This window comes from Giraffa tippelskirchi, chromosome 8, assembly GCF_054371585.1.
Source record: "Giraffa tippelskirchi isolate mGirTip1 chromosome 8, T2T-mGirTip1v1.2.pri, whole genome shotgun sequence".
Classification (NCBI taxonomy): Eukaryota; Metazoa; Chordata; class Mammalia; order Artiodactyla; family Giraffidae; genus Giraffa; species Giraffa tippelskirchi.
In genome coordinates this window covers 91,341,492-91,356,323 of record NC_137282.1, presented here as the reverse complement: position 1 = coordinate 91,356,323, position 14,832 = coordinate 91,341,492, and the positions used below count along the sequence as shown (strand labels likewise).

The window sequence follows — 14,832 nt, the reverse complement described above, 5'->3', positions numbered from 1 at the left end:
AGGGTCAGTCCAGTACACACACAGTACACCTGTCACAGTCAGCCTCTCTAGCAATCCTTCTGCAGCCTTCTTTGCTTCACCCAGGGATAATGATGATCATTATTTCCCTCAAGCAATCCTTTCTAGTGGCTCAGACCTGGCAGAAGTAAATGGTTCCTGGAGGGACACTCCGCTTGCCATTCCTCTCTCATCTGTTTTTTCCTCCCTAATTTAAATGGTTTTACCCTAACCTAAGGAGTAAGTGTCTACCTCTTAGGATTCCAAGAAAAAAAATTCTTTTCTAAATCCTCCTGTACCATGTGTGTGTGTGCGTGTGTGTGTGTGTGTGTATGTGTGTCCTCAGTTGCGTCTGACACACAGGCTCCTCGGTTCATGGAATTTCCCAGGCAGGTATACTGGGGTGGGTTGCCATTTCCAAGCCAGGGGATCTTCCCGACCCAGGGATTGAACGCAGATCTCCTGCGTCGCCTGCACTGGCAGGCAAATTTTTTACCACTGCGCCACCTGGGAAGTCCCACCACCTGTTTAGGAGGTACTTATGAGGTTTAACAGAGTGGTCTGAGTCCATGGTTAAATTCTGAGGTGATCTGATACTTAGAGATGCAAACTCTTCTGCCTTTAAATCAGTGTGGACTTTGAGTAATTGAGTCAATAGTCAGAGATACTGAGAGAGTCCACAATTGTTGATGACTTATCATTTTGTTTACCAATTATAGCCACAGATATTATTTATAGAAAATTATTTACAATTTCTACATTGTGTGTGAGAAACATAAATAATTTGTAATTTGTGGGTTTTAAACAACAAAATAAATAATTTGTAATTTGTGGGTTTCTGTGCACAATCTTTAGTCTTCGAAATAAAATGTTCCACTAGCACCTTCCTGTACCTGAATTGAAGAAAAAACTAATAAAACTGAGTGTTTATTTATAACTTAGAAATAACTTTGCAGGTATGTTGACAGAATGATTCAGATACCAATACAAGCATACCTATTTTTTCTGGCAAATAGTGTAGTTCTCCAAACTCCAGGGTGGCTGAAAATCTCTTGCTCTCTGGGGGAATCTTTCATAAACTAATGTATGAAGGTATTTTATTCTTCCTTTATTCACAGAGAGCTAGGTTTGGAGAGCTGACCCTTTTAATGTATACAACATTTCTTAAAACTTAAGCCCGTTTATGTTTTTCTAAAAGATATGCTCAGATGTTCACACTTTTAATAATATGGCTATTTTTTACATATATACAGAAAATATGAGATATAAATATATGAAAAGTAGAGTCTTCTTGTTATGGAACCAGCACTAAAACAGGATTTTTATTGTTAAAATTTTCCTGAAAGCACTCTGCATTTATGAGATTAAGCTGCTGTGAGGTCTGCTTTATCTATTCCTGAAATTATTTTGTCAGTCTCTTTAACTATCTAAGTATCTTTTACAGTTAGAATTAAAAACCCAAACCTATCGTTAGGATTCTTATAAATCCTCTGTAGAAAATCTGTTTACCAAGGAAAAGAAACAGAACAATTCTTAAGCAGAGGATGTCCTACAACCGGAAATGACGTAGAAATAATGTAAATTACACATTTTTCCAAAATGTACGTTTTCTCTCTTAGAAGGATATAGAGGAAAACACTTCTAACTCAATATGCAGGGAAAACTTGGTCATGCGCCCAATACGCTGGCTTAAGCTTTCTTCAGTGCTCCTGTACTGTTCTTCACTGGTTGCTGAGTAACATTAGCATAATCCTGAATTATTAAGAAAATTAGAGGTCAGATTTGCTTTACAGGAGAATTCGACCTAGCTGAATCAGGCCTGAGAGGGTGGTAGCATTCCAGATGTGAGCCTGGTGGTAGGTGTAAAGTGCACCCCATGTAGAGAATGTGCACAGTAAGGGAAAAGACAAATTACCCAGAGCTATTACTGTCATTAGTTCCATCAGCCTGGGAAGCCCTCCCACGGCATTTTCAGTGGAGTGTATGGAGCAGGCCTGGGGCTTATCACATTTCGCAGGGGGTCGTCTTCTGCCGGGCATAGTCACATAGCTTGACATTTCAGTTAAAAAAAAAAAAAGTCTGGGCCTTCATTCTCCATGCAGGCTTCTGTTTCTCAGCTCCACAACCAGTAGCTCAAATAAAGGGAGCCAGCCCACTGAAGGCACAATCATTTATCTGATGGCGGAATTGCTAGCCTACACGGAGGTGCACACTATTCTTTCACACAATCAGATTTCAGCCAAGGAAATAAGCCTGTGCCACTGCATTGTACCAGAAGCTCCTCTGGGGCTTGTTTTATTAACCTCTTGAATATTTTGCCATAATTAAAAGGTTAGGAGTCTATGTCACAAGAAAGGCGATGAAATAATTAAGCACACAATAAATGTTAAATGGACTACTGCATTAAGACTGTGTAATGGTCACCAATGAAAACGGCTTAAAGAACCACTGATGTAATAGAGCCATTTTCCCAAGGTGTTTTTGATTCTGGAAGGGCACATAACACTTACTATGGGATATTGAGTAGAAAGGGTAGAAAACAATGTATATAAATGTATATATGATATTGATATAATCTGATATTCACTCATACTTTAATATATATACAGTAAATATAGGTATACATATACTTTATAATCATAACTATATGAGAATCTGTGCTTGTGGGAAGTTATATGTAAAAAGGAAATGGGTTGTGCTAGGTAGGGTGGTGTAATTTTTTAAATTGTCTTTTAGTCATTTGCTAAAATCCTTTTAACGTTGCATATTCTCCTCAGTTAAGGGAAGCCATAGAAGTTTATGTATACAAGGATTCTCATGAAGGAAACTATAACCAGAGAAAGGAAAACAAGTGTAAAAAAATAAAAATTAGAAAAAAACACAAAGGCTCAGTATCTATTTCAATAAGGAACAAAGAAAAAGCTGCAAAGAACCAAGTACATTCATTCAAGAGAATACTTTTCTCACACCCTTCAGAATACAATAATCATCCTACATAGCAGCCACACATCAAACTAACCTAACAAGCCATTCCTAGACATGTGGAGACAAGTTCCAAGAAGCTAAGTAACATATCCAAGGTCAAACAGCAAGTGTTCATATCCAAGACTGCTGCCTGATTCCGTCTTTGCTCTACATCACACATCTCTCCTCACCATCATCATCATCATTTTATTAAGGTCCAGTCATGACTTTGAAATAGCCCTCTTTTTCTGTTCTTCTCTAGCCCTTAATAAAACAGTACAGTTCTCATCTGACTTCAGCAGGTCTGATATTTGCTTGTACTTTAATGTATGTACAGTAAATAAATATTTGAGTACCTTCTCTGCAATGGGCTGGTTCTGGGGATACAAGGCTGAAGAAAACAGACACTCTGGAGGCTTACATTCAAGGAGGAGATACAAGCATGCAAGGAGGCAAGTGCAGTCTGTGATGGCAGCACAAAGCTGGGGCACATGACATCCTTCTCTTGAGGAAATGACATCTGAACCAAGAAACTGAGGGGTAAATAGGGATTAGACTGCATTATCTAATCTACCCTCATAGCTCAGTCAGTATTTATCTGCCTCCAGGGCAGGAGACCGGGGTTGGGAAGATCCCCTGGAGAAGGAAATGGCAACTCACTCCAGCATTCTGGCCTGGAGAATCCCATGGACAGAGGAGCTTGGCAAGCTACAGTCCATGGGGTCGCAAAGAGTCAGACATGACTTAGTGACTAAACCACCACCATGGTGCATTATAGGAAATAATTCCTGTAGAGGGCCAAAGTGGGGGACAATAAAAAGAATATAAAACCAAACAAATATGGTACATTCTAGAAGCTGAAATTGATCCAGATAGCTGTACCTGGCATCAGTAATATCCACAAATACTTTGTTGTGCCTAAACAGTATTCTTTTTGATGATCTGGAGGGTTTGTTTTTCAAGGGAAAAAAATTATTGATGATGTCAAAAAGCAACATTTAAAGCTTTTTAGGTTTTTCCTCATTGCATGTCAACAGTACAAACTTCTTGTGAATGAGTACATCTAAATTGAGTTTTGTTATGAAAATTACATATGCAACTTAATTTAAATATCATTGTGCCTATTTTGGAAATTCTGAGACCTTGGGCAAGTTTTCTTGACTGGTCATTACCTTCCTCTTCTGCAGAATGGAATGAACTTATCTTAACTGTGTGTGGATGAGAAAGGGGAACAATATAAGACTAGCACCTAATCCTGGTACACAGAAGACACCACTAAATAACAACTATAGTAGAAGAGTGTGGGACTTCCCAGGTGGCTCAAGTGGTAGAGAATCCACCTGTGAATGCAGGAGCTGCAGGAGACTCCGGTTTGTTCTCTGGGTTGGGAAGATCCTCTGGAGGTGGAAATGGCAACCCACTCCAGTATTCTTGCCTTTGGAGAATCCTAGGGACAAAGGAATCGAGTGAGCTCCGTCCATGGGATGCAAAGAGTCAGACACGACTGAAGCAATGAGCACACACATATAGTAGAATAGTTTAGAAAGCCAAATACCCATAAAGCATCATTTTAGTGACAAGAAGGGGGAAAGGGGGGGAAAAAAAGAACCATTTGCTTATCTGCCTTACACTTTGTTCCCAATACCAACTGACTATTTAAATGTATAATTATTTTACTAACAGCAAACTTCAACCTTGTTAATGACTCAAAAGCCCTCCTGTCTTTCTCTTACTCCATATGCATTCATGTTGCATATAAGAATATGTGTTACAGATCAATAGCTACAGATAGCAATAGAAGCCTTGATTCATTGAGGATAAGGCTTCTAGGCACAGTTAGAACATGCCTAAACTTCATAGGATGGGTGACAAAAGTTCTCATTCACTGCCTGTGTCATCTAGCCACCCATCTGGCTTATGCACGGCTTGCCACAGAGCTAATTGAATGCTAAGAGGTTTGGAGACTCATGTAAAGAGTCTAACTGTTGTGAATTTATTGGCATGTTTCCTTCTGAGGGTTTATTGCATCATGCCAAGACCAAGACATTTATTTAACTCTATAACTTTCTAGACTATGATGCTCATACAATCTTGCTAAGCAATAGTGAGAGATTCAGAGCTGCCATTCTGAGATAGCGGGTAGTAGGTAAGAAAACAATTCTCATTAACTCTCAAGCATAAAAATAGATTTATCATCACTCATTTTGAAGAAAAATGATTTTCTCTCTAATCAATTGGTTTCAGAGAGCCACTTTTCTGAAAACGAATGTAGTTTGGATTGCTGTGGCATTTTTTTTCCACAAAGAGAAACAACCAAGACTTTGTCTTTGAAAAAAAAGACAACTAATATCAGGTGATATCAAATTAATTTAGTTATAAGAGGTAAATTACATTTACATTATTAATATACTTTTTACATGATGCGTATTTTAGAAGGTTCATCAGATGAACACAAATGATATTACATTAAAAAGAAAACAGAAGATTATATTGGAAAGTATTTTATATGCCAATTCTGGATTCCACAAAGAAAAGAATAACTAAAACCTTTACAGTTATGGAGGTGTCTTCATTTTATTGTTTGATGCACTTTAACACAATCTCAGAATTAGAGCTCGGGGATGGGGAGAGATGGGATCTCTCTCATTTTAGGGGATAACAGTATTAAAGAACTCACCAAGATGTAACATTTTCAAAACTGACTAATTCAACTATCCCTACTAAAGTCCTTTGCTCTGTCTTTACACACTTTTCCATACTATACCTTGTGCATTTACGCATTGGATGAGGTTTCCTATTTCCTCTATGTTGGCCCTTATAATCACATAAGCCTTTCGCTTCTTCCTCCATCCATTCCTTCCTTTAACAAAGATTTTATGGTTTACCTTCTTGTGTATACTGCAAGTACTGAATTAAAAGTATTTAATCTTTTAAAATTATTTAACTATTAATACATAGTATGTTTTTACGTTAATAGATTTAGACTCTACTTTTCCCTCCACAGTGTTTACATTTTATGCACATCTGTAGTGGTATATATACACTCTACCATTTTTCAGAGAGTAAAATAAAACTAACAGAAATATATATTCTTGGTAGGCAACCATTTGATGAGAGGCAAATTATGGCAGATATTACCACTGGCTTTCTCTTCCCACGGACACCTCTGTGATGCAAACCAATATACCACCTGATTCTGTGGTGTTTTCAGACTGGCAAAACATCAGCTGGATGATGAGTTATAAGACAACATATATGAGGGCTTTGCATCTTGCCACTTGAGTTTCTAAGGCCCAAGTATTTTTTTCCTTACTTCAGGTGATTTTCAAACCTTTTGCTTTTTTTCAAAGTCTTTTCTGCTGAGTTTTCAATAGCATGATAATACACAGTCCAAGAAATCCTACTTTCTGATGAAACATCATCTATTCTAGCCTACTGTCAACAAAACCAAGCAAATTGCTAACCTCTCAAAGAGTTTTACAACATGCCAATATGTCTTTTTCTCTTTTAGGTTTTTGCCTAGGTTCTTAAAATTACTGCATAATGACCTCCTCTCCACGCTCACTCTTTTGACAGCTTAGTTCTAGCCTCTGGGATTTTAACATCTAATTGGTTTGTCTGCTTAGATTGTGGATACTTGAGTCTTCCTAAACTCAGCAAAGCCAGACGGCCAAAGGGATTAAAAACGTTTTAGGTAACTCTGTCCTCCAGAGCCCTTCTAAAATAGAAGTACCAGGCTCTGGTACTTCTGTCCCTCTTCACAGAACTGGTAACTGGACTCAGCGAATACTTTGGTTATCAGAGCAGCACTCTATAGAATCACTGCACTCAATAAATGTCCAATAACAATGGTGAAGAGTTAGATGAACTATATTTAAAATATTTTCCCCTTAATTCCCCTCCTAAATCTGGCTTCCATCTTTGCCTCTTTATGGTATCCAATGATCTCAATTCAGCCAAGTTCAAAGGCATTTTCTCTGTCCTTATCTTCCTCGATCTTTCTGATGTATGGGGCACAGCTTTTCATACCTGCCCCTTTGAAGGCTTCTGGCTTCAGTTCCTGAGACACTTCTATTGTCATTTATTTTTCTTCATCACCACCCTGATCTCTTCACTTATTTCTCACGTTGCTTTGTCTTTCTTTTTTCCTTATACCTTTCCAGTCACTTTTCTTCCAAACGTATCTCTGATGAATTACTGTTTTCCTTGTGTCTTCCTGCTTTTTTTTTAATTCTACAGAGATTCTTTTGTTTTCACTAAGTTATTTAAGTTAATAATTTACAGCTACCTCTCTAATACTGATCATTTCTTTCTGTACATCAAGGGCATATTAAAACTGAGATATACAGTTTCAGTATATTGAATTGATACTGTACATATATTATCTCATTTTCATTTTTTCTAGTGCTCACTATGTCTTCAAATGTCACCTCTTCCAAGAAGTTGTACTTGATCACTCTACCTCAAATTCTGTCTCCCTTTCTAAAATATGCTTGATTTTTCTTCAGAGCATTTATTATTGCTTTCACTGTAGTGTGCATTTATTTGTATGCCATTTAAATGCATCACAAAAATATACATTTCATGAAAGCTTCCTGTTTATCGCTATATAGCCAACATATAAAACAGTACATAGGATGAAGTAACTACAAGATCAGAATTATAATGGGTTAATGAATGAGTGAATGACTCAGTAAATAAATACATGATTCATTCAGAATCTGTCATTCAGATTCAGAACTTTAGAACCATCCTTTGATTTCTCACTACCTCAACGCTCTAGTCTATCTCCTATTGTATTAGGGTAAGGCTAGGCTGATGTAGAAGCTAAAACTCCAATATTTTGGCCACCTCATCCGAAGAGTTGACTCATTGGAAAAGACCCTGATGCTTGGAAGGATTGGGGGCAGGAGGAGAAGGGGACGACAGACGATGAGATGGCTGGATGGCATTACTGACTCGATGGACATGAGTTTGGGTAAACTCCGGGAGTTGGTGATGGACAGGGAGGCCTGGCGTGATGCAATTCATGGGGTTGCAAAGTCGGATACAACTGAGAGACTGAACTGAACTGAACTGAGGCTGATGTAATAAATAGACCTAAAAATAACTTAGTGGCTTAAAGAAGATAAAAAAATTACTTCTCACTTATAGTTTGAGCTATTTCAGGCTCCACTGGGAAGCTGGGCATGCCAGTCCCTGAAATTATTTAGAACATAAGTTATTTCTATCATGCTGAGCCACCATACCCATAGGGGACTTTCATCATCTGTCCTTTCAAAGCTGGACTTTCGTGGGCTCCAGCTAGTTCAGAGGAAAAAGAAAACATGAATGAAGCACATCCCCAAGCCTAGAATAACCTACATTATTTCTGCTTAGATTCCACTGTTAAGGATGTAATCATGTGTCCCCTCCCCCAACACACCCCTGTAAGGGAAGCTGGGATATGAGCCTATTATTCAAGAGCTTATGAAAAGGGAAAAACACATTCTGATGAGACAATTGCCAGTCTGCTCCACATCAGTTAGTTTCTCAGAGTATTTTTCAGACCAATTCCTTCTGTTCTCTTCCTGCCAAATCAAAAAATTCTATCCCCTGCCTGAACCACTGTGATCCTTGAGTTGTTATTTTTCTAGACTTTAGCCTTTCATCTCACAAGCTTATCTCATTCCTAAATCCAAATGACTTTTTCAAATTATAACCGTCATTTTTAATTTGTTGTCTCAAAATGCTGTGGCTAGCAATTCTCACATACATCAAGTCAGAATTATTTGCTATGGATTTCTGTGCTCATCATCCTCCAACTTCACTAAAGTAAAGGAGAAATGAGTCTGCACATATGACATTTGCTAGTCCACACTCATGGGTCTGTTTCTCCTAAAAGTTCTACGAAAGAAGTCTTAAATCTTCAGTTATATAACATCACAGTATTTTTTTTTTTCTTCAAGGCCCTGGATCTAAACAACTTTCAGATCAGTGTTTGATAACGGAATTGAAAAGTCACAAAGTAAAACTGCAACCAAGATTTGCCTTGAAAGCAAACCTGCATCACTAGAACTTAACCTAAGCAATTAAATTCCCCCAAGCAGTAGCTTCTCTATAATCCTTTTGTAAAAGCACATTTTTAAGGCAAAGGTTCTCACTATGTGATCTGGGGACCTCTGAGGAGGTATCACTGAAACTTTTTCAGGGGGGTCTATGAGGTCAAAAGTCTTTTCATAATAATAATGCTAAGACATTTTTTACCTTGTAACTTTCATTCTCTTATGAGGACATGAACTTTTCCAGAGGCTACAGGATGTATGATATGACCACAGCTGGAATGAGGAAGCAGATATGAGAATTAACCTGTCTTCTTTAAGCTAGATATCTAAAAGGTTTGCAAAAACAGAAAATTGTATACCACTCTTCTCACTAGATTTTTTGCTTTGCAATCTATACTTATTTTTCATTAAAAAGTAATTTATATGATCCTATGTCATATTATTTCAAATAATAAATATTTCAAAAGTATCACTTAAAATTTATAAACAATGACAAATATAACTCACATAAACCAAAACTTTATGAGATTCTCAATAATTTTAAAGAGTTTAAAGGGGTCCTGAAATCAAAAAGTTTAAGAGTCCCTTATTTAAGGAGCTTAGGTACAGTGTTGCTAGTAGTCAACTGAACTCACCAACTTCACCATTCAGCATCTCCCTTCACTTCCTGGAAGTAAGGAGAGCGGACCTCACTGAAAATGTCTATAAAACAATTTTCATTCTCTGATCTAATGTAGTCCTCACTAAAGCCATAGAGGACAAAGTATTGCTTCTTTGATGTTCTGCTCTTACACATATGAGGGAAAGACAAGGGAACTGAGAATTGTGCTGAGAAACAGGTAGAGAGGTCATTAGGAATACAGGCTCAGTGGCTCTCATGCATAACTAATGACTGTAAAGTGCTTTACAGATAGAAAAGTGTCTTGTCATGGCAGAAACAACCACTATGCTTCTCTTGCTCTAGGAGAAACAGCCTCCTTCCCTGATACTCCCTATAAAGAAGACTTAAAATACTCTTTGTCAGTACAGTGATTCTAGAAGAGTTTAACTTGAATATAACCAAAACAACATTCACAATGAACAACATGTATCATTTATACTCTTTGACCATCATTCAATTCTGGAATGTTACAGATTCTATTCTAATACAGCCACTTGGCTTGGCCCTAGAGAAAACTCTATGCCAACGGCCAAAGGCTACCATAATACACATTACAAATGCACACATTTATCCACAAGAATGATTTCACAGAGTCCATCACCACTACAAAATGAAAACAAATAAATAAAGCATCACTCAAATTTCAGTAAATAATTCATTAAAAACAAGTTCCTATATAGTGAGTAAGCAGTATTTCTAGGACCAGCTTTGGTCCTAGATCTCAGTGGTAGAGAAGTTATATGATTTGCCTGGCAGGAAAATTTCTAAACTATCAGGTAACTAATAAGGGTTACTCCCAGAATTCTAAAAGATGGGGGAAATATTTTCAGGCCTTTAAAAAAAAATGTGTTTGTTTTTAAAGTCAATTCTAATCTTACCACTTCATGTGCTCATTTTCACCTGTGAGATTAATACATTATGTAGGCCCAAATGTGATTGAAATTACTTCTTAGGTCGTTTTGGCCTTGACATATTTGCTATAAAGACATTGCTGGGTGAAATATCTCCAAGCCCTGTTTTGCAAATGTCACAAAAGGACATTTTCCATTAACATTAATGAGACCTATGAATCCATTGATGGGATAATAGAGCTAAAAGGTGAATTTTTATTGGTGATACACAATCCTTCATCCAAGTGTTCAACTTCTGGTAAATAGGTAGATATTTGGTCATGCATAAAATGCCACAGTGAAAAGTATCTCTGAAGTTGCAAAGTCTTCAAAGATATAGCATAGTCTTAAAATAGGAAATGTACTTTGATACAAAAATGAAAGTCTAAGCAATAAGTCTCTAAAGTATTTCCATACATTACTAAAGAAAGTAAATGAATGATTTCAGAATTTACTCTGCACTTTTACTCTCCAGAAAATGATAATCAGTTTCATTCTCCAGAAACTGACAATAAAGTATTCTCTACATTTAATCATTTTAGACATCTGCACTCATCATTAATGGAAGAAAATTATTGTATTTTACAAATAAAGTCACTCATTTTGTTTGATGAATTAAATCTTAAATGTTATTTAGGTTGCCAGTTTGTTTTTATTTCAAGTATTTCTTCTTGAGAACTTATATCCCCACAACAAAAAATTTTGGACAACTGTTACACAATTTTAAATAACAATCAATTATAGTCTGTGAATTTAACATGGGATTTTAACTATTTGGCCAACAGACACTTTCTCTTTTATTGCTTAAAATATACTGTTTCAAAGTAATATATGCTCTCTTCCCAAATATAACTTTTTTTTTCTATTTCCTGATAGTTTTCTCCCAAAGTCAGATATTCCTTTTACTATGCTAAACCTATTTCTACAACAAACCTCCTGTATATAATAAAACAAATCAATATTTGATCTAGTAAGTAATTATTGCAATTTCTAAGACAAAATATGTTTTTAACTAAGTGTGGGCATTTTTTTTTTTAACTAAGGTAAAAAGTCTTACCTAAAACTAATTGAGACTACATGCAATCTAAATTATCAAAATAATTGAAGACCAGTACCTGCACAAGTAGCATTTTGCTAGTCATGTCTTTAATGCACCTTGAACAATTGTTTACTGTATGATATTACAGAAATGTTGTGAAAAAATAGTTGAAACATTTTGAAGAGATTAATTGAAAAGCTATTGGGAAAAAGTAAATTCCTTCATAGCCCCTAAAAGTTCATTCCCACCATATTTTACCTTATCATATTCAGTGGCCTGTCTAGTATTATCTCCATATACCTGCTAAGTTTAACAAGTTTCAAGCAACACATTGTATTTGTGACAGTTCAAAATAAACAGCAATTCTTACCCATGAGAAAAAGGAAAGTCAGTGCCTGAGTTATAGTTAAGGAATATTTTCTGGAGAAAGAAAAAATTATTTTAAGCTCCCTATGGAAATGCTTTCATTTCACGAAAACTTGAGTTTTGTCTTTTTTCATTTGACACTTTGGTGAGACTGAGACCAGGCAGGGAAGAACATGATGTGAACTCATCTACCTCAAAGCTGGGAGATGGGGTTGTCTGTATTACCATCACATGAAGCACATAACCAAATTTCCTGACCTCCATTGATGGTTAGTTTTTAAACAGAAGCAGTATTATCTGCTCCTTGCCAAGGACACATACACACAATGTTTGCAAACTGGAATAGTGAGTAACCAGATGTAACTAGAAACTCTCCCTTCTTTTTGAAACAAGAGAAAAACCCCACAGGGAAGGACCAAAATTATAATTAATTTAACCGTACTCAATTAATTTGAAATGCAAGCCAGAAAATCCTGGATTATAAATCCCCAAGCTGGGTTATTCGTCATTCCGAAAAGGGCAAGCACTTGTCCCAGTGGTCCCCCGGCTCCCAAGTGGACGGCAGTGTTAGCCTCTCTGTAGTGGAAGCCAGTTGGACGATCAAGGCAGGATTCCACGGTGTGCCCAGTGAAGTGGTCACGAAAACACAAGAAAGTCACGCCACTTTCTGTGCTTGCTGGGAAAAGAAAGGGCGCTCGCCGCTCAGGGACACTCCGTCCAAGATGGTGACGCATCTTTCTCGGTACATGGTGGGGGGCGGTGAGGAGAAGCTTATTACTGAACTAAATGTTTTCATCGATCGCCCTTGAGTCAGAGCCCACTGACCCCGAAGACCATAAGTGGTGATAGCACAAAACTGTCATTTCCAGGCAGCAGGAGGAGATACCGGAGCAGTCCAGGACACCTCACGCGGAGCTTTCTCCCACAGCCCCTCCACCCCCCTCGCTCCCCGGGTTCAGATCCAGATGCGGGCAGCTCTGGGGTCTCCGGCTGGCCTCGGCCCCGGGGGATGCGAGACCGGGTAGCCGCCACGCGCGCGGGGGGTCCCGAGGACACCGAGCGGACGGCGGGGCTAGCGAGCACCCCACCCGGGGTCCGAGGCCCGCCGCCACGCAGAACCGCCCGGTTCGGGGGCCGAGAAAACAAATGACTGCTTCGCGGCCCTCCCCATTAAACAATAAAGCGAGCTGTAAAGCCTCAGGTGCTGTGTTTGTTGTGCCGTCTGCGCCGCGCGGTGGCTCCGGCCCGGGCGAGCCGGGCGCAGTGGCCCGGGGAGCGCCTCTTCGGCTGATTCCAGGGAAAGATAAGGAGCCGCCGAGCCACCAGCTCTGTCTAGACTCGCGACCTCACAAGTCAAGCGCCTTGTTTGGATTAGCCCTCCAGATCTGCCAACCTGATCAACCCCTGAAAGAGAAGGGGCCAGCAACACCCTTTTTTCCTCTCCGGTGCCACGATTGTCCCTACGTTAAGGGATCAAGGGCTAGCTTGCCTGCGGGAGTCACAGGGCTGGTTAGACCGGTGTCGGGTTCCCCCTCGCCCCCCCCCCCGGCCCCCCGTTCTTAACACCCAAACCCGAGTGCAGCCCGGCTCTGCTCTACTCTCTGGACGTGAGAAACACACCAGTGGGGAGAACCCCCTAGAAAGACCGGAAAAATAAGTTGCAATTCAATCAAATCCACAAATAACATCGCCTTAAAATGAGCACTAATTTTTGCTCAGTGGAAGGGAAAGAGGGTCCTAGGCGTGCAGGGGGCTGAGCAGAATCTCTGCCTGCGGCTGTCCTAAAGCTCAGGTCAAGGTGCCTTTTTTCCTACCTGGTGGAAAGCAATCTTACCCCACAATCCTCCTACCCCCATGCCCCACCCCCCTCCCAAAATCATAGGCGTCCTCTTTTGGGGGAAAAATGGTTTTGTTTTTAGAACGCTTTGCTTATCATTGCTGAGCGCTTTTGCAGAGGCATAATTATGCAGAAAGACTTGCAAAATAAATTGTAAAAAATTTAAAAGAATCAAGTAGCCTTTAAGTGCGGTTCCTGGGAGAGCCTGGCTTCTCCAAGGCACAGAGACTGGCTTCTCTGAGCCAACAGCTTAAGCGCCATAAAAATTAAAAGATGTGATAGTAGCAATGCTCCCAGCAAACACTCAGCAGCCTCCCCTCCCGCCCCTCCCCCTCCTTCGCTCCCCATGAACCAACTTCTCTGTCTACACTTCAGAAGTCTCCGGGAGGTGTGGAGAGATCCTCCATCACGACTTGGGACATTGTAAGCTGTGAAGTTTATGTTTGTGGCGCCTGGGCTCAAACAGCCATTCAGTGGCTTGCTCGGTTATCAAGAAAACAACAATCAGAAAAGATCAGTAAACAGAATCGGCTGCCAGCGCCCTGAATTAACTACTTGCATTTTACCTTAAAACACCAACTCACACTGTACAAGTTAATTGTTTTTATTTTAAATAGTTAATGAGAATTCAGGATTTGGAGTCATTTTTGAAAGTAACACTTTAAAGACAAAAAAAGAAAAAAGAAAAAAAAAAAATCCTCTCTTTCTCACAGTGCCCACAAAGAAAATTTGACTTTCCATGTTGTGACATAATCTTTAATTGTTGATTAGCAGCAAGGAAGTAAATAGTCCTTAATGAATAGAACCCAAGCCTAATTTGGATTATAAATCTCCTTTACAAAAGTGGACTAACCTCAACTTTACAGATAAGAAAATAAGTACTTTCTGTTTAGATAGTTTACTTGCATTAGGGGTGAGATTAGACCCAAAATGGCGGGTTTCATCCAAACTTAGCTCTTCTCCTGGTTTGGACCTAGTTTCTACTTTTTCTCCCCTCTTTTTTAAGAAAAAAGAAAAGGGAAAATCCACATGGG

At 38.9% G+C, this 14,832-nt stretch overlaps 1 protein-coding gene across 7 annotated transcripts in view; it reads right to left on the bottom strand.

Moving 5' to 3' along the window:
• ISL1 (ISL LIM homeobox 1) overlaps positions 1 to 14,832 on the bottom strand; it is a 104,768-nt gene that overhangs the window by 76,003 nt on the left and 13,933 nt on the right. For 3 of the 7 annotated variants that reach the window (XM_081517326.1, XM_081517327.1, XM_081517328.1), the window contains exons 6-7: positions 9,208 to 9,278; positions 4,302 to 4,408 (exon numbers count right to left, since the gene is read on the bottom strand). The exons of 2 other annotated variants lie outside the window; for them this stretch is intronic. In XM_081517326.1, the coding sequence (XP_081373452.1) occupies positions 4,302 to 4,408; positions 9,208 to 9,278 (178 nt within the window). Of the gene's footprint in view, positions 1 to 3,317; positions 3,495 to 4,301; positions 4,409 to 9,207; positions 9,279 to 14,832 lie in introns of all 7 variants that reach the window. 2 more of the 7 variants (XR_014061226.1, XM_081517329.1) reach the window with 2 other exon arrangements.